The sequence below is a fragment of the Eptatretus burgeri genome, chromosome 16 (assembly GCF_056783735.1).
Source record: "Eptatretus burgeri isolate ZD-2024b chromosome 16, Ebu_testis_v1, whole genome shotgun sequence".
In the NCBI taxonomy this organism is placed as follows: domain Eukaryota; kingdom Metazoa; phylum Chordata; class Myxini; order Myxiniformes; family Myxinidae; genus Eptatretus; species Eptatretus burgeri.
The window spans coordinates 9879851-9906411 of NC_140976.1; the positions used below are offsets into that span (position 1 = coordinate 9879851).

General features: G+C 46.7%; 3 protein-coding genes across 4 annotated transcripts in view; 2 read left to right on the forward strand and 1 right to left on the reverse strand.

Annotated features, from left to right (window-relative positions):
• Positions 1-167: 167 nt before the first annotated feature.
• On the reverse strand, positions 168-4186 carry TXNL4B (thioredoxin like 4B). 2 transcript variants are annotated; one of them, XM_085860256.1, is made up of 4 exons: positions 4041-4186; positions 1250-1401; positions 979-1130; positions 168-798 (listed from the first exon to the last, which is right to left on the reverse strand). In XM_085860256.1, exons 2-4 carry the CDS (start codon positions 1379-1381, stop codon positions 633-635), a joined length of 450 nt encoding a protein of 149 aa, XP_085716382.1. In that variant the 5' UTR covers positions 1382-1401; positions 4041-4186; the 3' UTR covers positions 168-632. The 2 variants fall into 2 exon arrangements, with proteins under 2 accessions (XP_085716382.1, XP_085716381.1); XM_085860255.1 differs by having other exon boundaries at positions 3862-4044.
• A 3879-nt stretch (positions 4187-8065) lies between these two features.
• TRMT10C (tRNA methyltransferase 10C, mitochondrial RNase P subunit) lies at positions 8066-11766 on the forward strand. Its single transcript, XM_085858810.1, has 2 exons — positions 8066-8693; positions 10841-11766. The coding sequence occupies exons 1-2, from the start codon at positions 8170-8172 to the stop codon at positions 11565-11567; spliced, it is 1251 nt and encodes a 416-aa protein (XP_085714936.1). The 5' UTR covers positions 8066-8169; the 3' UTR covers positions 11568-11766.
• Positions 11767-15885: 4119 nt separating this feature from the next.
• Positions 15886-26561, forward strand: part of LOC147010484 (afadin-like) — an 80507-nt gene continuing 69831 nt past the window's right edge. Inside the window, exons 1-2 of the mRNA XM_085860365.1 lie at positions 15886-16063; positions 23599-23797. Of these exons, the coding sequence (XP_085716491.1) occupies positions 15956-16063; positions 23599-23797 (307 nt within the window). The 5' untranslated portion in view covers positions 15886-15955. The remainder of the gene's footprint in view (positions 16064-23598; positions 23798-26561) is intronic.

A 26561-nucleotide genomic window follows, 5' to 3' on the forward strand; every position in this document is an offset into this window, starting at 1 on the left:
GATTGTGGCAATTAACTAAATATAATTGTGCTGTTAAGGATTTCTATGTTATCCCCCATCCCTCCAGCCCAACCCCTTCTCCCTCTATGATCACAAATGACAACCTAAAGATTATGCATGAAGATAACACAAATATATTCATTATTGGGATAAATGAAAACAAACAATTCTTTCATTCGTTTATTCAAAAACTAGAAGCAGCAGCTGGACGGACACAGACCGAGACCGAACTATTTTTGGAAATTAAATTATGCAAAAAGTGACTTTTTGACAAGGGGTGATGACTTAAATAATATTACCCTGCACAATTTTCCAAACTGTTTGTCATTTCAGATAATTTAATAACTCTAAAAGAAGCTTCTTCCATAGATAATTAACTGTACAAGCTGGTGTGGAAATATCTATCACACAAAATGCCAGCAGTGATGTCAAAGTTCAGGATCTAACATTCGAAGAGGAACAGCGGGCCGGACACGTCTGTGTCACATGCACCAGAGTTTGACCATCATCATGTAACAGCAATACGGAGGGTGAAGATGCATTTTCACAGTCAAGTCTTTGGACACGTCGACGTGCCAGATTCAAACAAGGCATACAGGTATCGGGGCTATGGCCTGACAGGGCGGTACTTGTCATAGGTCACAGTAGAGGAGGTCGTAGCGTGGTAGGTTGCGGGGATCGATGGGGCTGCGGACAATGAGCTTTCCACGCATTGCTCCACGGAAGATAACCTCCACCAAGTCTATGAGGTCTTGCTTGGACTTGAAACATCCCACAAACTTGGTGTGGTCAGGGGATCTGCACAACAACAATGCAAAGGCATTTGTATTAGAGATCACAAACTGGTAGAAGGATCTCATTCGGAAAATCCTCCTGACGAGCAAAGTAATGATTTGTATCAAGATGCATTCATGAATACTTTAAGTCAATTTAAAGGTTACCCCAAAAAAGTCATGCCCCTGTGCTCAAACCACTCACCCATAGTCCACCTTCATGTGTTGCCCATTGAAGAAGAACACCGTTGAAGGTACGTAGGAGATGTCAAAGTAACGTGTGTACACGGGAACTTCATCCACGTCCACCAAGTACATCAAAGCCATTTTGCTCAACTGCTGGGACGTTTTCCACAACTGGATACAAGAGAAACCAACAGCCATTATCATGGATAAAAATGTCACCACCACCACCATCACCATCACCACCACCACCACGCATCGCAAGCAGGTACCAAGCGGACTTGAGCCCTCACCAGTTCATCAAGCTGCATACACCCGGGATCGCTGCTACGACCGAACCTCAAGACTAGCACCTTGTCAGTGAATGAACGAACAGCTCCATCAACCTCCCGCTTGGTGTGCAGGTGTGGCAGTACCAACGCCATAACGGTGTGGGGTTTGTGCCCTAGAACACCAGGGATGGAAACATTTTCACCTCCTGACTGAGAATTATTTCTTAAAACAGGGATTAACAATTAAAATCTGCAGAAGACTTGGCTTGCAGCCATTCTCCCAGGAATAATGTTTCCTCAGTGAAAATGAAGGGTTAGGTGGCTGGAAGTCAAATGAAGTGATTATCCTTCTGATGAAGAACCTCAAAGTTCACCAAACATTTTATATAATGACAAAGGTTAAACACAGGGACACGGGGCCAGACCGACTTCACGGGGACACACAGACTCCACGGGGACACAGGGACACGGGGCCAGACCGACTTCACGGGGCCACACCGACTTCACGGGGACACGAGGCCAGACCGACTTCACGGGGACACAGGGACACGGGGCCAGACCGACTTCACGGGGACACAGGGACACGGGGCCAGACCGACTTCACGGGGACACACAGACTCCACGGGGACACAGGGACACGGGGCCAGACCGACTTCATGGGGCCACACCGACTTCACGGGGACACGAGGCCAGACCGACTTCACGGGGACACAGGGACACGGGGCCAGACCGACTTCACAGGGACACGGGGCCAGACCGACTTCACGGGGACACAGGGACACGGGGCCAGACCGACTTCACGGGGACACAGGGACACGGGGCCAGACCGACTTCACGGGGACACAGGGACACGGGGCCAGACCGACTTCACGGGGACACAGGGACACGGGGCCAGACCGACTTCACGGGGACACAGGGACACGGGGCCAGACCGACTTCACGGGGACACAGGGACACGGGGCCAGACCGACTTCACGGGGCCACAGGGACACGGGGCCAGACCGACTTCACGGGGACACAGGGACCAGACCGACTTCACGGGGCCACACCGACTTCACGGGGACACGGGGCCAGACCGACTTCACGGGGACACAGGGCCAGACCGACTTCACGGGGACACACCGACTTTACGGGGACACAGGGACATGGGGCCAGACCGAGTTCACGGGGACACAGGGACAAGGGGCCAGACCGACTTCACGGGGACACAGGGACATGGGGCCAGACCGACTTCACGGGGACACAGGGACACGGGGCCAGACCGACTTCACGGGGACACAGGGACAGGGGGCCAGACCGACTTCACGGGGACACAGGGACAGGGGGCCAGACCGACTTCACGGGGACACAGGGACACGGGGCCAGACCGACTTTACAGGGACACAGGGACACGGGGCCAGACCGAGTTCACGGGGACACAGGGACAAGGGGCCAGACCGACTTCACGGGGACACAGGGACACGGGGCCAGACCGACTTCACGGGGACACGGGGCCAGACCAACTTCACGGGGACACAGGGACACGGGGCCAGACCTACTTCACGGGGACACAGGGACACGGGGCCAGACCGACTTCACGGGGACACAGGGACACGGGGCCAGACCGACTTCACGGGGACACAGGGACACGGGGCCAGACCGACTTCACGGGGACACAGGGACACGGGGCCAGACCGACTTCACGGGGACACAGGGACACGGGGCCAGACCGACTTCACGGGGACACAGGGACACGGGGCCAGACCGACTTCACGGGGACACAGGGACACGGGGCCAGACCGACTTCACGGGGACACAGGGACAGGGGGCCAGACCGACTTTACGGGGACACAGGGACACGGGGCCAGACCGACTTCACGGGGACACAGGGACACGGGGCCAGACCGACTTTACGGGGACACAGGGACACGGGGCCAGACCGAGTTCACGGGGACACAGGGACAAGGGGCCAGACCGACTTCACGGGGACACAGGGACACGGGGCCAGACCAACTTCACGGGGACACAGGGACACGGGGCCAGACCGACTTCACGGGGACACAGGGACACGGGGCCAGACCGACTTCACGGGGACACAGGGACACGGGGCCAGACCGACTTCACGGGGACACAGGGACACGGGGCCAGACCGACTTCACGGGGACACAGGGACACGGGGCCAGACCGACTTCACGGGGACACAGGGACACGGGGCCAGACCGACTTCACGGGGACACAGGGACACGGGGCCAGACCGACTTCACGGGGACACAGGGACACGGGGCCAGACCGACTTCACGGGGACACAGGGACACGGGGCCAGACCGACTTCACGGGGACACAGGGACCAGACCGACTCCACGGGGACACAGGGACACGGGGCCAGACCGACTCCACGGGGACACAGGGACACGGGGCCAGACCGAGTTCACGGGGACACAGGGACACGGGGCCAGACCGACTTCACGGGGACACAGGGACCAGACCGACTCCACGGGGACACAGGGACACGGGGCCAGACCGACTCCACGGGGACACAGGGACACGGGGCCAGACCGACTTCACGGGGACACAGGGACACGGGGCCAGACCGACTCCACGGGGACACAGGGACACGGGGCCAGACCGACTCCACGGGGACACACAACACGTACCTGGTTACGAACACGGTCACGTGATATCATATATCGCCTTGAAAATGCCAACACAGTCCAGGGTTGTTTTCACAAAACCTTTTTCTATTTACAAACCAAGAAAATCCATTTCCAAGATAATTCCAAGCGACTAATTAAGTCGAAACAAGATTTTAAAGAAAACCAAATTAACAACGAACCGGGAAATTGGAATCTTCTTCAACTTCCTTTTTCCGTTGACATTTTTTGAACCCAAAGAACCACAAACACCGTAATTCAACGAACGAATTACCAACGTCAGGAATCGTGAGGAGATGTGAATGAGGAATACAACTTCAGCTCGAATCCTCAGTCTTCAAAAAAAACCCATGGAGGCACTGCCACGAACTATACCGACTATATAGCAAACACCGTGCAAGCCGATTCAAACCGATAAGTATCTCAAACAAAGAAATAAACAAAATTCAGCCCCAACAAGGCAGAAAATAAAACGAATAATTCTAAATTGGAACAAAACATAAAGTCTCAAAGTGAGCAAACGCTAAACGGTTTGGTCGCTTTCCAAGCCGGTCGTACCGTATCAACCGCTTTGCAAGCCGCTCGCCTAGCCGCTCAGAAAGCGAAGCAAGTGATTAAAAAGAGGCGTTTTGTTGTGTCAGCAAAAATGACCGCCGCAGTCGGATTCAAAACGATATACAGTACGACAACCAATGAAATCTGTTGTAACTTATGTATACTCATATAATATTACTGAAACGTGCGTTTCATACTTTCATCGTTATACTTTTCATCCTAATTCTACAAGATCTAAAGACATGTAAAATCGCTCCCCAAATGCACAATGGAGGGGTCTATAAATAAGCTTGGTGGGGAGCTCCTCCTTCTGACTCCCCATTTCTTTATCTTTATTTCCCTCTTCCTCCCACCCTGGAACCGCTGCGAAAAATTGTCACAAGATGATCAAGTAAAACTGAAAACGACGACCTTTGTACCATCACCAATAATTGCTCGAGTACCACGATCACTGTGGTGTGTGTTCCATTTAAAAACGATCAGCTTGTTATCGCTTGACAAGCCAGCCGTTCCGTTGGAGTGCTTAAGCCACTTGCAGAGCGCCCTCCAAGCTCATTGGTGATGGAACGCACCCCCTAATCTATAATATGATAATGACTGGATATACGACAGAGTCGACTCATTCACGTGCATTGTGCGCACGACCGTGAAGCCGTCGCGGCGGCCATCTTGGACTCTCAAAAGCAACATGCGCACGACCGTGAAGCCGTCGCGGCAGCCATCTTGGAACTCTCAAAAGCAACGTGCACACACTGCACACGTAGTGCATCCATCCACCCATTGGGACCATAGTCTGTGCAGAGTGTTGGTGCTGCCTCAGCAGTCTCTTGGGCTATTGGACACGATCCTGGATGGGTCACCACTCCGACACAGGATACCAGCAAGCTGGAAACTCATTTTGCCAAACTCAGAAGGATGACGGGCTGAGTTAACCCCACCTGGTATTAATTCAATGAAAAGCAGGATTCGAACTCAGGATCGTGGGATCCCAAGCCCAATTTTGTATAATTTCTCTCAAATGTTTCATCAATCCGTTGTTTTGTATTTGCAGGTAAAAGTTTTAATCGATTTGCTGATTTTGGTTGGAAATTCAAGCTGTTCTATCTTGTTACATATGTATGGACTCAAAGACTAGCTTTTCTTTAATACTGGTATACAGATGTTGGTTCTCTACCAGAGATATCACTCAGTTAATATTATCTCTCAGACAGCCCCATCGATAGTTTCAAACTGGTTACTAATTAATATAATGTTGTTATTTTAACATAAAGTCAACGAGCAGAGTACCCACGCTTTGGGTAGGTGAGTAGAGTTTGCGCATTACTTGCTGAACAAAGTATAGTCTGTACATTACAAGAAGACTCTTGATGTCTACGTGGTGTGTGTTTTACGGTGTCTCATGGGTCCAAAGGTCTACTGGTCCAAAGGGTTAGAAAGGGTCTAAAAAGGGTGCTTTACAGTATGGGTCTTAAGGGTTCTCTGGAGTATGCAGCAAGAGTAGTTTGGATTTAAAGGGTTTGGTCTGCAGGTCTCGGAAGTCTAAAGGGTCTAAGGGGTCCAAAGGTCTAAAATAAAATGTCTATGGGGTTTAAGGTGTCACAAGAGATCTGAAGGTTTAAAAAGTACAGGACGTTCCAATAGTACGTAATTAATAGACGTAATCACGGTGCAACTGACGTTCAAAACGTACGTAATTAAGAGACATGAGTACATGATGTAACTTTTTCCCAAAGAAAGATGTACCGTTTATATATTATCTCATCTAATATAGTGTGAAGCTCTTTCCAACCACTCACTCACTCACTCACTCACTCACTGATAATAAAGGTCGGTGCCTTCCAGGTGATGAAGAAAGCTGAAATTTTGTGTGCCGACGGACATCGAAGCCGACACACCGGAAAAATTCACAGACCCATCAGAAGGCATCTGCAAATTAAAATATAAATAAATGAAAAAAAATAAAGAAAAAAATAATAAGCCGGGAGGCGACGATGGTTGGTGGCCATTATTGAACAATGCCACGACAGGTACAATTGAGTTAGTGGAAGCTTTTGAGGAAGCCCTCCTGTAAAAACCTATCTCTTCCGTCAAAATTGACCAAATCAAATCGGATTTTTTTATATGTTGTACTTATGGACATTACGTTCAGCTTTATGGAAATGAAATTGCGAGAAAAAAAATAAAAATAAATAAAAAGTTCAAGTGGGCGTGGGACGTCCACATACAAAAAGACACAGCTCGACCATGATATCTAACTTGTGTTCAAGTGTCATCAAGATCGCATCAAACGTCACGGAGCTATGCTCTGGAGAGAGTCACAAACAGACAGACAGACACACATACAGACAGACAGACATACAGACACAACGAAAATAGTGGTCACTCACTGCTGGCACCCGCGAACCAAAAAATGCAGGTGAGCGACACGAGACAATGGGGAAACACGGTTTGTATGATCACACAATGTGTAAACACACACCCCGCCAGTCCACAATACAAAGTGTCAAAGTAAAATTTACTATAATTAAATATTTAAACGAACATTTTTTTATTTTTCCTCGAGCACTTAATAAAAGCGAGTATATCTTATCCTCACTGTCATTATGGATGACCACTTACGAGAGAGAAGCTTCAGGAAAGTTTATAAATGATGATTCTGGTTTGTTTTGTAAAGAACTGGACCGTGTGAGTGTTCAATGGTCAAACCTGATCCTGATCCTCCTCCTCCTCCTCCCCTCCACCTCCTCATCCTCCCCTCCCCTCCTCCTCCTCTCCTCCTCCTCCTCCCCCTCCTCCTCCTCCTCCTCCTTCATGTGCAGTACAACGCTGCGGGTAGCATCATTGGATGTTATTTTGGATGCATCATTGGATGCATCATTAGGCGTGGCTGTGCCGCTGATGCAGTGCCCCTGTCACCAGTACGCTGGTAACTTCGTTTTCTGACCTCGGAAGGATGACAGGCTGAGTGAACCCCACCCGGTGTTGTTGAACTGCGAGACAGAGGCTTTGAACTCAAGACCCTCGGAGCATAAGTCAAGCACCTTAACCGTAAAACAAAATTAAGGACTTTACAGTTGGAATATGTTTCCACATCCAAGGAATTGGCTGTTTGTTTGTTTCAGCAGTCGGTATGTTTTTGCTTCATGCACGTATTAAACCCGCGTTATTAATTATTTTTTTTCCTATAGAGAGCTGTCAGTTGCCTATACACCGCCCAAATAAAGATATGCGTCAGAAGAACGTGTTGCATGCTTGGAACGAGATCGCTCGTCGGGCGCGTCCTCCGCTCGTGAATATGACGCAATATTTGAACACGTGCGTCGCGCGCGCATTGCACGTTTTATGGGAGTTTCAAGATGGCGTCCGGCGACTTCATCCCACGTGCCCAACCCGCTATCCGGTCGGCGCTCCGTTCCGTTGGAATGCTTGCTTGGAGCGCTTTGAATCTAGCAAGCTGCTTGGGAAGCGGTAAGCAAGCCGCTTGCTAACGGAACACACCCTTGTTGAATTTTTTTTTCCATGAAATGAAACGGGAAGTTTTGTGTCATTGGTCATGTTTTCCTTTTCGGATTCGAGTAAAGTTTAATTCAAAGTGACCCTCGTGTTTACATTGGGAGTTTCACGGAGAAAGTGAAATTTAAACAAAAACACGGATCCCGTCGTCGTTCGACCACGTGATCCAACATGGCGGTGCCTTGATCCGGCCTTGTCCTCGTGCTCGTGCTCGTCCGCAGCGGATTTCCACGGTCGCGCACGATGACCTCTCTGCCACAGCTGCTCGGACGCCTAGTCCGCCTTCTCCCCGGCACGACCCGACCGGCTCGTTCGGCGAGCCGACTGGTGGAGCCCCAGGCGGACACGGTGAAGGAATCCGCGGAGGGCTCGAGTACCGGATTGGACGCCTGGAAGACCGTGGCTCGGGAGGGGGTGCGAGAGCGGGAAAGCGAGCCGCTGCCGAAGCCGGTGACCCAAGAGTTGTTCGTCAGTCCAGGACGGGCGTTTGAGGAGTTTGTGAGCGCCGAGCCCGGGGATCGTCTGGAGGCGGTGAAGGTTCTGATCGAGAACTGGCGGCGGGTCGGCATGGTGGTGCCCGGCACGTTGAGCGAGCAAGACCTGCAGGATGCCGCCGCGTTGGACAGTAACAGGGCCATGCGGAGATTCTTCGAGTTTCTCGTGAAGCGTGAAGGAATGCGCAAGGCGAAGCGGGAGAAGCAGGAGAAGCGCAGGTTGAGCAAGGCGCAAGAAGAGGGGGAAATGATGAACCGGGAGAGGCCGCTCAAGTACGTCGACGTGAACACCGGGGGCTGGGGCCTTTGTTATATACTAGTGCGTGCCCGTACGTGCGTGTCCGTACGTGCAAACATTTTTTAAAAAATAACTTTCAAACCGCGTGCCAGAAACAACAACCACACAGGCCGTTCCTTCGCTCTCGCGTGCCCATACGTGCAAATAAATAAATAAATAAATAACGATTGTGACGTCATAGCACCGTGTCCTGTCATTGGTTTGGTAAATAAATGGCTATAACTTGGCAACCATTTGTCCGATTAATATCAAACTTTGAAAAGGCACATACTCAGGTCCCCAGCAATATACCTGGCAAGTTTCAATTAGATCGGACCAGTGGTTGTCGAGAAACAGCGGTGACAGACAGAGAGACAGACACACAGAGATTGCTGGAATTATAGATAGATATGTGTGTGACCAGTCCTCTAAATTTGGTCAAACCTTCTACATGAAGACCGGGCTGTACTCATTTCATCGTCATCTTGAATATTCTGTGTTTGTATTTTGGAATGGACGGAACGTTCATCGAAGGTTTAGTACAAGAAGCTGGCGTTTCGAGCGTTAACCCTTCGTCTAAGCCCAAAAGGCTCCGTACATAGATGCATTCCACCCAGGTGATGTCCCCGTGTCCTACTCTTCTTCCTACTATCATCATCATCAACTCATGTATTGGGTTAATGAGTTGTTGATGTGGCACAGGCATGATGGGCCAAATGGCCTCTTGTGTTCAAGTTCCTTGTTCATCTTCACCTCGTTTTTGTGTTCCTCATTGTAGGATCCATGCGCACCACATAATTGGTGTTGCATATGACTCGATCGACGGGAAACGCTGCTGGGTTGTGGAGAATCGTGACCACGGTGCCCAAGTTGTGCCTTTCGGCTGTCGTGAATTGATTACCATAGTAACCAGACCTCCATTGTGTTTTGTTCTCCAAAATATTTTAATCCTTTTCTAATTCACCACAACCCCTCCATCACTGACTCGGTGGTATTGACTGCTGCTGTTTCGGATTGGTGCATTCCCACGACCTTTTTGTTTTTTTTTCTCGATTCCTTTTTTGGGATGTGGAGATCTACAACCCCTAATCCCTCCCCTCCAAACCCAACCCCCAGCCCCCAGCCTCATCAATAATTTTGTACCGGATTCGGTAAATTTACCTCTTGTGGTGACGTAGAACCGAGCTTGCAAAGGAAGTTTATTTTCATTATAACTGCTTGACATTATTTATTTAAACATGAATTACAAGGAGAATGGTAGACAATGGACAAACACATCTACCTCCGATTTTGTATGCAGTACATGGCTGCAGGGTGGCATCGTTGGCTGAAGGGCAGGAATTTGGAATTTCTTCAGGATTCCAGCAATAACTTCCCTACTCTTTCCAAAGGACACCACGGGATCTTTAACGTCCACCAATGAATGCTGGCAGACGAGACGTCCGTTTTAACGTCCACCCGAGGGACGGCACACACATTGATGGATCGCCCTGCCTGCGAGGCACCAGGTTGACCGTTTATAGCTGGGTCGAGATTCAAACTCAGGCTAGACGGCTCGGAGACGAGTGTACGTACCTCTCGGCCATCCTAACAGCCCTAGCAAATGCACGGCATATGAGATTTTAAACTTTCGGGTTCCCTGCATTATAAGGTTCAGATGGGAACACTATTACTAACAAGGCATTTGATGAAAGTCCAAAGGTTCATCTCAAATCGCTCCTTTTGATTTGTGGCTCCATTATTTGAAGTTCTCGTGCTTTTTTTGGGGCAGTCCAAATACCTGAGGCACCTTTAACGAGACCGTTGCTTTGTTGTGGGGAAAAATGTCTGATTGTGACTAATGATCGGCTTGACTCAGACTTTGACCTGTTTCCTGCTTTGATGCAACAATGCAATTTCACTTCTTACAATTGCACATTCTCGAAAAGTATCCATTTGTGGAGCTGTTCGCAAGACGTATACTTTAAGGGTGTTTGTTTGCTTTGATTTTCATTGCAAAATAGATTTAAATGATTTTATGTTCATGAGAATGGTATCTTGAAGACCTGTTTCCTGATTTATTTATTTTTTTCATTCCAGCCCCTAAGAAGGGTAGATGTATTGAGAAGGATTACTTCTGTAATTGAGTACTCATGTCTTGCAGGAACACTTTTGTGAGGACTTTCTATGACGATGTGCTGGAGAAAGACCAGGGCTGGCGGCTCGTGCAGGCGTTGCGCTTTGGTCAGCCTCTGCTCTTCGACATGAGCTTCGAGAAAGACATGACCTTGCGGGAGAGGAAGAACTGCATTCAGCAAATGGTTAAGGTTATCGGGTTGAATCGCCGTGCCCTGCGGCCATTCCACCTGCATTTATGTGGCATGGTGGACGGCGGACTCGTGGAAAAAGACTTTATCCGGGAGCTCGGCGAAAGGGCCTTTCACCAGGGCCTGTTCACCAGCACGACAAAGCCTTTCTACGAGATAGCACCCACTAACGAACTGGTTTACCTTACTCCCGATTCGCGCTGCAAGCTTTTAGAGTTTGATCCTAAAGCGTTTTACATCGTTGGTGGAATTGTGGACAAACTCATGCAGCCAGGCCTCTCGCTCGCGAAGGCGAAGCGAGCCGGCATCAAAACAGCTTGCTTACCACTCGACTACTACCTCGCGTGGCGCTTGGGAAGCAAGAACTTAACCTTGGATCAGATGATGTCGATTCTCATCTCTGTGGCTGAGGATGGAGACTGGCCACGTGCACTGCAGCATGTCCCTCAGCGCAAAATCCGAAATCCTACTTTCGCTCCGATTGGCTCTCGCAGCGAACCGCAGGGCCAGAGGTCATCTTGGTCGTCGGTCATCCCAGGAGGGCCGAGACCAAGGCGGAGATAGAGAAAGAGTACGGTGCCTGTGATTTGTCTTCATAACCTGTACACGTCGTTGGATAAATATCCCAAATTTTCTTTTAATTTGTTAAAATTGCACCAAGAAATGGAGGTGTATTTGCTCGTTTTTATTTCCACTTAAAATAATCTGCAAACTAAATTATTTGCAAGTTCTGGGTCAATGAAATAAATCATATTTTGGTTTGCTTGGTGGTTTTATCCTCTTGTTTATATTTATTGTACACTGCTCCTTACCATTCCATATCCAGGCAATGCGTGATGTCATCGCCGGACACTTAACGTCGAGAGTACTGTTTTTACTCGGTTTATTACTTGGAAAAAAAAAATATTCACAAGTATGTTGATCACCTCGATTTGTGTGTTTGTGTGATTGTTTTTGTTTGTTGTTCCACTTGCTTATAGCCCAAACTGCTCAACCGATCGTTCTGAAATTTTCAGAGATTAAAGTCACTGACGCTGCAACGGTCCCGTATTGAAGTTTCGTAAAATTCTGTCGACCGAAAAGGTCTACACAGGCCAATAGGCCAATTTGAGCCAAATTTTTCAAAAATCCTCAAATTTCATCCGATTTACTTGAAATTTGAACATGATTTGCATATGAGGTCATTGAATTCAACTACCGATTACTTTTGAGGTTAACATAGGCCAAATGTTTTAGTTGTTTCTAAGATTGTGAATTTTCATCCGATTGCCTTGAAATTTGAAGACCATTTGCATACCACGTCATCAAATTTAACCACCTATTAATTGTGAGGTAAACGTCAGCCAAGAGGCCAATTTGGGCCAAATTTCTAAAATCCTCAATTTTCATCCGATTGACTTGAAATTTGAAGAACATTTTTACGTCAAGTTGCTGAATTCAACTACCATTTCATTTTAAGGTGAAAAGGTCAACACATACCTAATTTATAAAATTGATAGATGGGGCCAAAAACTAAATATATCACTCGATCTTAAAAATTTGTGGACGAGTTATGACAAATCAATGTGGATAAGTTGAATAGGTGATAAGAACAAGCGGATTGGATTTTGGTTCAGATCCAGCCCATCAGTGGGATACAAAACGTGAACTTCTACCTGGCAGAGGTGTGCACTCGACCGAGTGCCATTCTACTTTGTGCTGTTTTGCCAAGTTGTCACTCTGTGAGTGATTTTTCATTTGTTTGTCTGTTCGCTCACCCAGTGCCGACTACAGGCTATAATCAGCAGGGGGGCATTCATTTTTCCAAAGGGGGCACTTTATTTTTCAACATCCCTATATATAGCAAGCAAATGCTCACCTATACAATAAACAACACAGCGAAAGTGCTTTGAAAAAGGCTACAAGTATAGGCTACTACAATTATGCACCAACAACAAATGAAATTATAGCATTATAATGTCTTTAATGTAATGTCACCATCTCCACGGCGCGAGAGAAAAGAAAAAGGTACTGCGCACATAACAAACCTTCACTTATAATGACATCACATAATAGATAGACCTACTGTAGTGTACACATAACACTATAACTAGCTAGGTTAACATTTGTTAACGGTAATGACGTCGCGCGTCAGGTGTGCTACATCAAAACATATCCGACAGTGCAGTGCCAGTGTACCTTTTATTATTGCATTTTCATTAAACTATTAATTAATTTGAAAATGTATATATTTATAATAATTACAAAAAACATATATTTAATACCTGTTAAACATTAAAATAATGGTGTGGTAGGGTACTGCTGGCCAATCTGGACTGGGGGGAGGGGGGGCACAAAGTCTAATCTGGGTGGGCATTGCCCCCCAATGCCCCCCGCGGGCCCGCCACTGCGCACACCTTTAATCGCCTCCAGGTCACAATTTTAACCGATCATGAAATTTCACCAAGTGGTGGAATTGGTGGTCCGAACAGAATCCTATTCAATTTTGAAGTCAAAAGGTCATCATAGACCAAAGGTCAACAACTTTTTGAAATCCATAAAATTGTCAATTTTCCTCTGATTGACTTCAAATTTGCAAACGAGGTCACTGAATTCAACCAGCCAATTATTTTTGAGGTCAACATAGGTCTCAAGGTCAACAACTAAGGTGGTATTTCTAAAATCCTCAATTTTCATTTGATTGACTTGAAATTTGAAGAGGATTTATATTTCAGGTCGCTGAATTCAACTAGCTAATTATTATTGAGGTCAACATAGATCAAAAGGTCAGCATCAGCTGAATTTCTAAAATCGTCAATTTTCATCCGATTGACTTGAAATTTGAAGAGGAGTTGCAAATTTGGTCATTGAATTCAACCACCAATTATTTTTAGGTCAAATTTGTTTTTTGGATTCTGCAAGTATCTTACTCTACACGACGTCTTCTTGTTTGTTTGTTTGTTTGTTTGTTTGTTTGTTTGTCCGGGCGATATCTCAGCCATTCTTTGATCTCGGAAGCTGAAATTTGGGGACAAAAGAGAAAATGTCCTTTGGCAAAAACTGTATTTTTTATTATTTGATTAATCAATGAATTGATTATTTTTCGACTAAAATCTATCATTCAGTTTTCGATTAATAAATTTATAACTTGATTACTATCGATTTATTAATTCCTTATTTATTTTATTTCTCATCTTGGCAATATCTCAGGCATATTTTGAGCTGGGAAACTGATATTTGGACATTTCAGTGACCAAGTGGTTTGGCTGCAAAGGGTATTTTTGATTTATTGATTAATGATTCATTTTTCGATTAATTACTGAATTTTCGAAAAGTTACAGATTCGGATGAAATAGTGGTGGCTTAGGTGTGTTACTAAGCAATTGATTGAGAAATTAATTATTGTACGATTATTATTTATTTATTTTAATTCTGCAATTAATTATTGTAAACCGCTCTCTCCCAATTCCGACACCATGTGCTGCGAGGGGGCATCGTCGGGCACCGAAGGCACAGGGTACAGCGATGTCACGCGCAGGAGGATTATTTATTTATTTATTTATATGGCATGGGGGCGGTGTACTTTGAACGTACCTGTACTTGTTGATGTTTAAATCTCATCTGATGCACCAGATGCTGTGACAGAGCATTGGTTACCCCAAAGCACTTTCTTGGCTTGGGGTCATGCTGGGAGGCTTGCCATCCCTCTCCCAGCAGTAGTTAGGGCAGCAATTTGTAATTTGTTCAGGATGCCGGTGACAGTTTGCCAACTCTTTGCGACAGTCACTGTAGGGTTTTTAACGTCCATCAACTAATGCTGGCAGAATGATGCCAGTTTAACGTCTGTCTGAGGAAACTGTGGGACTGTGACCGTTTCTCGCTGTATCGGGATTCAAACCTCGGCCAGACGGCTTTGAGCTGAGTAAGCATTCCTCTCGTCCGATCCTGCCAGCCCGATCTTTCATTATGCTGGGCCTAATTCCTTACCCTGTTATACCAAATATGACTGCTAAATTGGTTGACCCCAACCCCATCTCTCCTCAACTTGTTGTGCATCCCCACGTGTTTGTAATCCTGTCTCGTATTCACCTTTCCTTGTTTTCCATGAGCCTAAACGCTCGTACCTGCACAATCAGCATCCCTTGCATACATACAGCACGCATTTATGAACTGGTGTGGATGAAATAACTAATAAATCAAATATCAAGTTTAATTATAGAAATAAAAGGAAAACCTCGTGGGAAGATCGGGTTAAAGAGCAACACCCATCCGCTGTTGCTTGTTTGGGTGGTTTTAAAAGTTGTGCGAGTGCCTGAAGTTGAAGGAATAATTGTCTCTTCTCTTCCTAACAAATGAACGTGTCGTCGAGTTGGGGTGTGCACGTCTTGGCACTTTGAGAGACTTATTTGAGGGGTGCTTGCATCACTTTTGATGACAATCATGGCTGATGCTCTTTGGAATGGGGTTCCGTGTCCATTAAGTGGTGACCGTAGTGGGGTGTTGTTAGGGTGAGAGGTTGTTGTTGCTTCGTATGCAGCCTGTGGCTGCTGGTTGCATCATTTTCTCGAAGCGTGGATTTGACCCTGTTACTAATATGCTGGTATTCATTTTCCTAACCTCGGAAGGATGTCAGACTGAGTCAACACACCTTGGTGTGTTATTTCAACGGTTTGAAAGAGGTTTGAACTCAAGATCCGAAGATCTTCAGCTTGCCACCTTAATCGTTCAGCCAACACCAGGCTGGGGGTGATGGGTATGATTCATATAAAGGTGGTAAACCCCACGTGTTTGTTTGGGTTCCCTTGAAGGACTCGTTCGCGTGTTTTCATTCCCGAGGGACGCGCTGGGCGTGGCGTTTGTGGGAGAGGCGGGAAAACGGTGATTCAGGTCGGGCGGGACACGCAGGGAGCAGGATAGTCGATCCCGACGTGTGTGGAGGTTGTTTGGAGTAATAAAAAAAAAAAGGGCCCGGGATGGACCGCGAGCAGCACCCCGAGTCTCAGAGGGAGCGCTTGGTGGAGGATATCCGGCGATGGAATGCTCAACACCCCGCCCTGCTGGGGCTCTCAATGCCTGGACAGGTGAGAACCACAAAACTCTTCCTCACCTTTAAATCTCTACAACATTGTCTACAACGATACAACACGACGAGTACATCATCGAATCACAAATACCTCACCGCACCACAAATACCTCACCACACGACGAGTACATCATCGAATCACAAATACCTCACCGCACAACAAATACCTCACCGCACAACAAATACCTCACCGCACAACAAATACCTCACCGCACCACAAATACCTCACCGCACAACAAATACCTCACCGCACAACAAATACCTCACCGCACCACAAATACCTCACCGCACAACAAATACCTCACCGCACAACAAATACCTCACCGCACCACAAATACCTCACCACACGACGAGTACATCATCGAATCACAAATACCTCACCGCACAACAAATACCTCACCGCACAACAAATACCTCACCGCACAACAAATACCTCACCGCACAACAAATACCTCACCGCACAACAAATACCTCACCGCACCAGAAATACCTCACCGCACAACAAATACCTCACCGCACAACAAATACCTCACCGCACAACAAATACCTCACCGCACAACAAATACCTCACCTCACAACAAATACCTCACCACACAACAAATACCTCACCACACCACAAATACCTCACCGCACAACAAATACCTCACCGCACAACAAATACATGATCGAATCACAAGTACCTCACCGCACAACCAATAACTCTCCGCACTACAATTACCTCACCGCACAACAAATACCTCACCTCACAACAAATACCTCACCGCACAACAAATACCTCACCACACGACGAGTACATCATCGAATCACAAATACCTCACCGCACAACAAATACCTCACCGCACAACAAATAGCTCACCGCACCACAAATACCTCACCGCACAACAAATACCTCAGCACACAACAAATACCTCACCACACCACAAATACCTCACCACACAACAAATACGTCACCACACAACAAGTACATGATCGAATCACAAATACCTCACCGAACAACCAATAACTCGCCGCACAACAAATACCTCACCGCACAACAAATACCTCACCGCACAACAAGTACATCATCGAATCACAAATACCTCACCGCACAACAAGTACATCATCGCATCACAAATACCTCACCGCACAACAAATACCTCACCGCACAACAAGTACATCATCGAATCACAAATATCTCACCGCACAACAAGTACATCATCGAAACACAAATACCTCACCGCACAACAAATTCCTCACCGCACCACAAATACCTCACCACACGACGAGTACATCATCGAATCACAAATACCTCACCGCACAACAAATACCTCACCGCACAACAAATACCTCACCGCACAACAAATACCTCACCGCACCACAAATACCTCACCACACGACGAGTACATCATCGAATCACAAATACCTCACCGCACAACAAATACCTCACCGCACCACAAATACCTCACCACACGACGAGTACATCATCGAATCACAAATACCTCACCGCACAACAAATACCTCACCGCACAACAAATACCTCACCGCACCACAAATACCTCACCACACGACGAGTACATCATCGAATAACAAATACCTCACCGCACAACAAATACCTCACCGCACAACAAATACCTCACCGCACCACAAATACCTCACCGCACAACAAATACCTCACCGCACAACAAATACCTCACCGCACCACAAATACCTCACCGCACAACAAATACCTCACCGCACAACAAATACCTCACCGCACCACAAATACCTCACCACACGACGAGTACATCATCGAATCACAAATACCTCACCGCACAACAAATACCTCACCGCACAACAAATACCTCACCGCACAACAAATACCTCACCGCACCAGAAATACCTCACCGCACAACAAATACCTCACCGCACAACAAATACCTCACCTCACAACAAATACCTCACCACACAACAAATACCTCACCACACCACAAATACCTCACCACACCACAAATACCTCACCGCACAACAAATACCTCACCGCACAACAAATACATGATCGAATCACAAATACCTCACCGCACAACCAATAACTCTCCGCACTACAATTACCTCACCGCACAACAAATACCTCACCTCACAACAAATACCTCACCGCACAACAAATACCTCACCACACGACGAGTACATCATCGAATCACAAATACCTCACCGCACAACAAATACCTCACCGCACAACAAATACCTCACCGCACAACAAATAGCTCACCGCACCACAAATACCTCACCGCACAACAAATACCTCACCACACAACAAATACCTCACCACACCACAAATACCTCACCACACAACAAATACGTCACCACACAACAAGTACATGATCGAATCACAAATACCTCACCGAACAACCAATAACTCGCCGCACAACAAATACCTCACCGCACAACAAATACCTCACCGCACAACAAGTACATCATCGAATCACAAATACCTCACCGCACAACAAGTACATCATCGCATCACAAATACCTCACCGCACAACAAATACCTCACCGCACAACAAGTACATCATCGAATCACAAATATCTCACCGCACAACAAGTACATCATCGAAACACAAATACCTCACCGCACAACAAATTCCTCACCGCACAACAAATACCTCACCGCACAACAAATACCTCACCGCACAACAAGTACATCATCGCATCACAAATACCTCACCGCACAACAAGTACATCATCGAATCACAAATACATCACCGCACAACAAATTCCTCACCGCACCACAAATACCTCACCACACCACAAGTACATCATCGCAACACAAATACCTCACCGCACAACAAATTCCTCACCGCACCACAAATACCTCACCACACCACAAATACCTCACCGCACAACAAATGCCTCACCACACCACAAATACCTCACCACACCACAAATACCTCACCGCACAACAAGTACATCATCAAAACACAAATACCTCACCGCACAACAAATTCCTCACCGCACCACAAATATCTTGTTGGAACCCAGGCTAAATGATTTTGAGGCGAGTGCACGTACTTTTCGGGCCGAGGCCATCCTGCTCGCCCAAAAACAGTACTCGTCACATCTACCTGCTTCTCCAGTTTTCGTCCATCTGACGCTGATCGAGGATATTCTATGTCGTCTCCATGAACAGGGACAGGGACAGACCTCGGCCTGTGATCTCTGTCCCACAATGAGGGCTTTTGTTTAATTTTCCTTTCTAATCAGATTATTTGAACCACTAATATCAGAACCAATGGAGGAAGAATGTTGAGCCAAGCGAGAATGAGCTAAAGATGACAACGAAGTGTTGAGATTAAACAACCATCTCAAAAGCCCTTCCCTGAAGAGTGTGCTCGATGATGCTGCACTCTCACCGTCACCAGGATGGCAGTTTGTAGTCACGTCATTGCAGTGAGCTATTACCTGTAATTCCCATAATGATTCTGTTTTCACATTTAACGGGGACCACGCTTTAGCTCTCGGACACTGAAATCTTTTGCCCCCTCGCTTTGTGTGCTCATCCATAAAGTACGTACCCGTACGGAACCACAACGTTTTGAACATGTAGCACCACCCGAGGGTGTAAGACGTCCATGTTTTCACTTGATGTGAATTTGCCCTTTATTGTCATGACACCATTGTCTCGCGTCATGTTTCTTGATAATCATTTTAAGCCTTTTAGTCATTGTCTAATTTTATTATTTCCTTTTCATACTCTTACAGCAGGTTCATAAATCTCCCGAATACCGATCTCAATTGGCTACAGAATACATCCTCACATCGGCTGTCAGCTTGGTGTTGGCTTCAGGGTTAAAGGGGCTCGCTTAACATCTTAGGGTCTTGAGTTTGAGTCTTGAGGAGGATCTTGAGGAGGGTCGTGCCATTGGAATAGCACATCAGGTGGGTTATCTCAGCCTGTCATCCTTCAGAGGTTGGCAAAATGAATACCAGCTTACTTGTATAACTTACCATCAGTGATAACAAGGGCATACCATTTTCATTCGTTACAATCGATTGTAACTTCCTGTTATTTATATGAGCCGATAAATCCTACACCCAATATTAATGGGAGCCCATGACATGTCTGTGAAATTTAACATTTTCTTTGTTTTATCCAATCACTTCATTCTGGTGTTACCCATCTGGCCAAGTTTCAATACCAGATACCCGCGTGATTTCCCAATGTTTGATAATATCCTTTTAATTAATATAAAGGTGTGTGTGTGTGTGTGTGTGTGTGTGTGTGTGTGTGTGTGTGTGTGTGTGTGTGTGTGTGTGTGTGTGTGTGTGTGTGTGTGTGTGTGTGTGTGTGTGTGTTAGAGTTAGATACATCGGCACCATGCCATCGGCGAGCGTTTTAAGGGGATCCCTTCATCTTTGACCCAGCATTGGACTGCAGTCGGCTTGTGAACCAATCACTTACAAACAGCTTGCAACCTCAAACGCTTCATAGCTGTGCCGCGTTATCACCCAAAAGCAATAAAATGTGACTCTGCTTGAATCGGAGTTTGAGTAATCCCTGAACTCACTGAAACCGCAGGTTGTTCAAACATGCTTTCCTCCCAATACCTCATTGCACATCATCATACGAGAATTTGAGAGAAGTGTGTGTTTGACTTCTATCCATTCCTGAACCACTGGGTGGACCTGGAGTGGGTTGAAAACGGTGGGGGGGGGGGGGGAAATTCACCATGTGCGTAGGAGGTCTCTGATTCTCTCCGTGTAAATATGTATGGCATCGTACCACTCCCAGTGGGATGGGGGTACTGTATTACAAATCAGAGTAAAATACCCCAAATGTGGAGCAATTAACCCATCTGTAATCCTGGGGGAATGAACCCATCCATAATGATGGATTCTTCATTAGTTGCAGCAAGAGCAAACTCATAACACTCACCACAACACAGCACTTAACCACCAATATTTACCATTACATTCGGATATTACAATCCTCTAACCTCCACTCATCCACCAACCCGTGCAAACGAAACAAAACACCTATTTAAGTCCACCTACACCTGTCTGTGGACTCCAAGTTTCAAGGCTCACGGTTATCCAAATATCTCCAGATATACAGTGTACGAACCTCATTTCAGGAAGTCACAAACTGTGTACAGGAGCAAGTTTATAAAATATGAAGAATTATTGCCGTCAGTGATCGGTGGCATGATGTGCCAGCCTGTCGTGGCTTGCCTTGCAGTTTTCATTTGCCCGGAAGCTCTGACATTCCTCCAGTTACGTGAACCACAAAGGTGCTGAAACCACCAACTGCGTGGCCGTGTGGTGTCTTCCAGCAAAATTGGGCACAGAGACTCTTGTTGAAGCTCATTCCTCATGAGTAACCGGTTAGAATTTAAATCGGAGCTCACTCTCACTTGCTCTACATCATCTGCGATGCTGCACTCAGCCCCTGTGTATGGCACAGGGAAGGTCTTGTCTCCCTTCATGCTCTGACCACAACTTACTCTGCACTGTTTTCAACTTTTAATTTTCACCATTAAGTGAATAAAATTGTGATTTGTTTCCAACTCGTACCATACCATCCATGCTGTGATTAAGGTCCCAATTATTACCTCTGTTTGTGAAATGTTCCACACCTCTTCTGTTATCGTGTTTCACTCCACTTCACTCTTGTCATGTTATTATTTTAAATTATATACAGAGTCAAGGCTCGTGGAGGAGATAGAACATAAAACGGATCAGGACACAACAGGAGGAGAAGAGGAAACTCACAACGGCAGGGTTGAAGGACAAAATAGAGAGAGACTTCGAGGGGATATGATCAAATTAGGAAGAATGAGGACGAGGGGAGGACATGGGGAGTGGACAAGATGGATAACCTATAGAAACAAACCCTCAGGAAGGAAAACAGGAAAATTAGGAGAGATTTGGGTGGGGTTAACGAGGGCGGAAAAGATCATGGTTTTCGATTGTGGATGACCTGAGATGGTGGTGAGCAACCGTCTTGAAGACCTGGAGGGAAGACTCAGATTAAAGAGGATGTGGAAGTTGGTTCCATGGGTGGGGAAGAAAGAGGAGCAAATGAGTGGAGGTGAGCAGTGATCCTGGATGTAGGGAGTTTCACCAGAAGGGGGTTGATTGTGGACTGTGTGTGTCCTGCAGAAACCTGGGTAGAAGACAGACTATTCCATTTTGTTTTATTTTATTTTATTTTAATTAATTTTAATTAATTCAATAATTATATATATATATATATATATTTTTTTTTTTGAGATTTCTGTGAGACAGATTTCTTTTCTAAGTGTTGCCTGGGGTTTATCGGAGAAAAATGAGTTCCAACTATCCCTGGACCTAATCTGGAGCTACATATTTTTAATCTGCCTTATTAAGGAAGTCAATCATCAATTTTGTTTGAAATCCCTCATTTTGTAGGAGAGTAATGGTCAAAAAAGGCCATTTGCTGACCTTTTTAATCCCACAATGACCCACACTTGTAATGGGATTGCAGAGAGGGGTTAGCTTTGATAACCTTAAGAATGACCACAAAGAAGAACTTTTATGCCAAGTTCCCTAAAAAATCCCCCGATCGGTTTTGAGTAATTAAACTACTAAAATGTTGACAAACTGATGGCATACGTGAGTCAATGGATTTGAACATCCTTAGATCCAAATTGGCGAACAATGTGACAGGAAGATAACCAACAGATAATTCTTGATTCAATATCATAGGTGGTCATTCTTCTTCTTCTTCTTCTTCTTATTATTTTGAATGTAGCCTGTGGCTGCTGGTTACATCATTGCTGGAAGCGCAGCTGTGCCTAAGATGCAGTGCTCCCTGTTACCAGTAAGCTGGTACTCGTTTTGCCAACCTCAAAAAAATGATGGGCTAAGTCAACCCACCTGGTGTTATTTCAACGACACGACAGAACCTCAAACTCAAGACCCTAGGATCTTAAGCCTGCCACCTTAACCGTTAAGCCAACACCAAGCTTGTCATAGTTGGTAATATCGATTTATGAAAATAAATATAAAATGGGCACCACTCCTGCAATGGTGGATGAAAAACTAATAATTCTCTCCCAGCACACCAAGACTTTGTGTCCTTCTTTATGGTGTGATATGCCTTGTTTACATGACTGAGCAGAGCAGAGCTGGAAGGATGGCTGAGAGGTACGCACACCCACCTCTAAGCTGCCTCACATGGGTTCGAATCTCAAAGCGATTATGAACTGTCATCTGGCGTTTCACAAGCAAGATGATTCGTCAATGTGTGTGCCATTCCTCGGATGGGCATTAAGCTGGGCGTACCATCTGCCAGTATTAGTTTGAGAATGTTGAAGATCCTTCGGTGTCCTGAGTAAAGAGTAGGCGTAGGCGAGTTATCTCCATCTCCCTGAACAAATTACAAATTCCTACTTTCATCAGTGGTACTGCTGCACCCACGGCAAATGATGATACCCACAGCCACATGCTGCACTTGAAAGGAGCAGTTAAGAAGACAATGCTTGTGCCTGCTTGTGCTAGAAGGCAATAGATGTGACTTCTGAAATGTATTGTGATTGCTGCTGTGAAATCCAACAGGACTTGAGTTTCTGTGGTGTGGTGAAACTTTGCTACGAGGAAGATACCACCGTGGTTGCTGTGACAAAGTGTGTGCAGCTCCACAGCACATCGACCACTCTGGATACTCTTCGACTCTTTTCTGAAAAGCTGCACGTCGAGATAGATTCAGAACATGGATCTTCAAGCTTTTCCCTCCATGAGCTTCTCCCTGGCACAGGTAAAAACTTATAAACCACGGTTGTGTGGATTTATCCGTGAACTGCTGTGCCTGATATGTTGCCCGATGATGGTTGAACCTCCATTGGTGGAAACTGCAGTGCTGTCAGCCTTGATTTTGCAGCCTTGACATATTGGAACTCTTTTGTGGGTGAAACTTCAGAGACATTTTACGAATTTGATCATAGTGGCTGAAATTATGCACTCGTGCTGTTCATAAATGCATTACATGTAATAATAATAATTAAAACTAGAACTGCCACTTTATAACTGCTGGCAGTGATGACCGGGTACCCAGTCCGTCCGCCTTTGACACAACGTGAGACTTAAATCATAGTCGCAATTTTCGCATTGAAAGGATAAGCGGTTCCGGAGAAAACATTGTTTAATGGTGATACAAACACAGGCCTGCTTCGAGAGGGTGCGGAACAGACGAGTTGCGAACCGGGCAGCACAAAGCATTCAATTTCGTTATTATTGGTTTCCAGATTCAAATAATTAAATAATTATGGCTCCCAAACTGCGTGACCGATCAGGTTGAAATTTTAAACTTTTGTTTCGCATGTCGCCTGAATTATAAATCTGAAGTTTCGCATATATAGAGGCAGCGGTTCCAGAGTAAACATTAATTAATATTTATCCTTCAATCCAAGATGGCGGCCAAACCATATGACTTGTGATGTCATAGTTTGCACCACGTGTGCAAACACGATGGTGGATGAGAACTGCAAATTTTCGCTTCTCCAGGTTAAGCAGTTCCAGAGAAAAAGACGTTTAAAGATATTATTTTTCAATCCAAGATGGCTGACGAACCATGTGACCTATGATATGACAAATTTACATTCTGCTTCCAACTGGGTATTAGAACACGATTGTGAAGTTTCGTGTTAATCGGTAAAGGTGCGTTTTTCTATCCAAGATGGCCGCCAAACCATGTTACCTGTGACGTCATAATTTTTACCACGCGTGCACACGCAATAGTAGATGATAATTGCAAAGTTTCGATTCGTGAGGTTAAGCGGTTCCAGAGAAAACATTATTTGATATTTTTCTTAAATCCAGGATGGCGGCCAAACCGTGTGACTTGTCAATTCGAAATTAACAAACTTATATCGCCTATGTAATGTACTGAATGGGAGATGCTTAGCAGGCAGAAACGAGCGGGAGGACAGTCGAGCCGGGCTGTGTTGTACAAGCGCGAGCGCGGGCGTACTCTGCCCGGCGGCTCTCCTTTATTACGTATGCACACGCACGAGCCGGGTTCGACTACTGCATTCCTACGACGCCTCAGGCGGCGCGCACACCTTATATCCCTTGCAGATACGATGACCACCACGACCGCTCCTCCCATGATCACGCCCATCATGCATCATCATCATGCCCCTCCCCGTAGGCCCGCAGACTACACCACACTCCTCCCTCCTAAAAGTATGATTATTAAATGATCACCATCATCCTAAGCATAAATATAAACTTCGACATAAACTAGGCACCAAAAATTAAAACAGCGAAGTATAACAGCACACCACATCATATAATGTGTCGATGCGAGCGAATGGAGCAGCAAAGGCCAGGTTCCAAAGACGGAGGTGCACAAAGCACCCACCAAACTCTGACCACGTTACCGATATGAAGCAGCAAAACGAGAAGCACAGCAGCACTACGCAGCAAAAACGCCCCCAGGCGGCCCATGCTGACATGGCCCTCGCCGAGGTCGTGGCGACCTTTCGAGCCAACCTCCCCCGGCACCATCAAACGCCTCCGGCCCACTCCCCCCAGGCAGACCCGACGTAGATAAACATTCCGAGGCCGGAAGCCCGCTGTCTGGAAGCCGTGGTGCCAGCCTTGATCGACCTTGGCCGGGGGCGCTGAACAGCGCCGCCGGCTGTACGCATTTAATGCTCCAAAACAACCCACGCACCCCAATCAGTTGAGACGCCAACGCCCGTCCAAACGGCCTTGAGCGAACACAGAGAGCTGCGCTCGCAACCAGAGGTGGGGGTAACGCCGACCAGTGCACAAGTCTTGGTTTTGAGTCGATCCCCGAGACCCACACGGCAGCTAGACGGGCGGAATTCCATTTAAACCACACTTCAATCACAGACTCGTTATAAATCACTACGAACATCACTTGAAGTATTGCAAACTCATTTTTTCCGTACAGCGCGTTTTTTTGATAAAATCCCAGCACCTGATAAAACAACTACCCGTGGCTCGGGACAATGGAAGGCCAAGCCAACCTTTTTATTCGACACCCGATCAGTGCCCCGATCACTTCAACCTCCCCTGCCACTGATCTTGTCATCTCCAGATCAATTGGAAGCAGGTCTTGACCCGGGACGGAAAGATCGCTTCGCACACCGCCATCTATGACTGTAACGATGGGCGATGACCCTCGGCCCACACCCCGTAGACGACCTCGAGTGCTCCGACCGCCGTCCGAGTGATTGCATTGCAACGCTCGCCCACGACCCGCGCCGCAGACCGTGCGTGTGGCCGTGCGTGCCTGGCCCATCGCGATGACCCCCAGACCATCTGCTGTGCCCCGACCATCGAGACCTCGGACATTCTCCAGAGCTTGCGCGACGTCCCACGCCACGTTCGAGCCGAAACGCGTGTCCTCGTTCTTTAGCCGTGGCTTTGCAGAAATCATTCCCCCGATCTGTCGTGCCTCAATAAAACGAACACTGAGCGCGGCCGTTGCCCACTCGACGTGGCCGAAGTCGATTCCGACGAAGGCGGGCACGCGTACGTTTGCCGTGCAC

What these genes read in the sequence shown, in the direction of transcription:
- TXNL4B (XM_085860256.1), bottom strand. Translation starts at nt 1,381, where the DNA reads ATGGCGTTGGTACTGCCACACCTGCACACCAAGCGGGAGGTTGATGGA. An exon ending in GTATGCAGCTTGATGAACTG is followed by an intron (nt 1,131 to 1,249) that starts GTGAGGGCTCAA and finishes TCTTGTATCCAG; the next exon opens with TTGTGGAAAACGTCCCAGCA. An exon ending in CACATGAAGGTGGACTATGG is followed by an intron (nt 799 to 978) that starts GTGAGTGGTTTG and finishes GTTGTTGTGCAG; the next exon opens with ATCCCCTGACCACACCAAGT.
- TRMT10C (XM_085858810.1), top strand. Translation starts at nt 8,170, where the DNA reads ATGACCTCTCTGCCACAGCTGCTCGGACGCCTAGTCCGCCTTCTCCCC. An exon ending in AACCGGGAGAGGCCGCTCAA is followed by an intron (nt 8,694 to 10,840) that starts GTACGTCGACGT and finishes CATGTCTTGCAG; the next exon opens with GAACACTTTTGTGAGGACTT.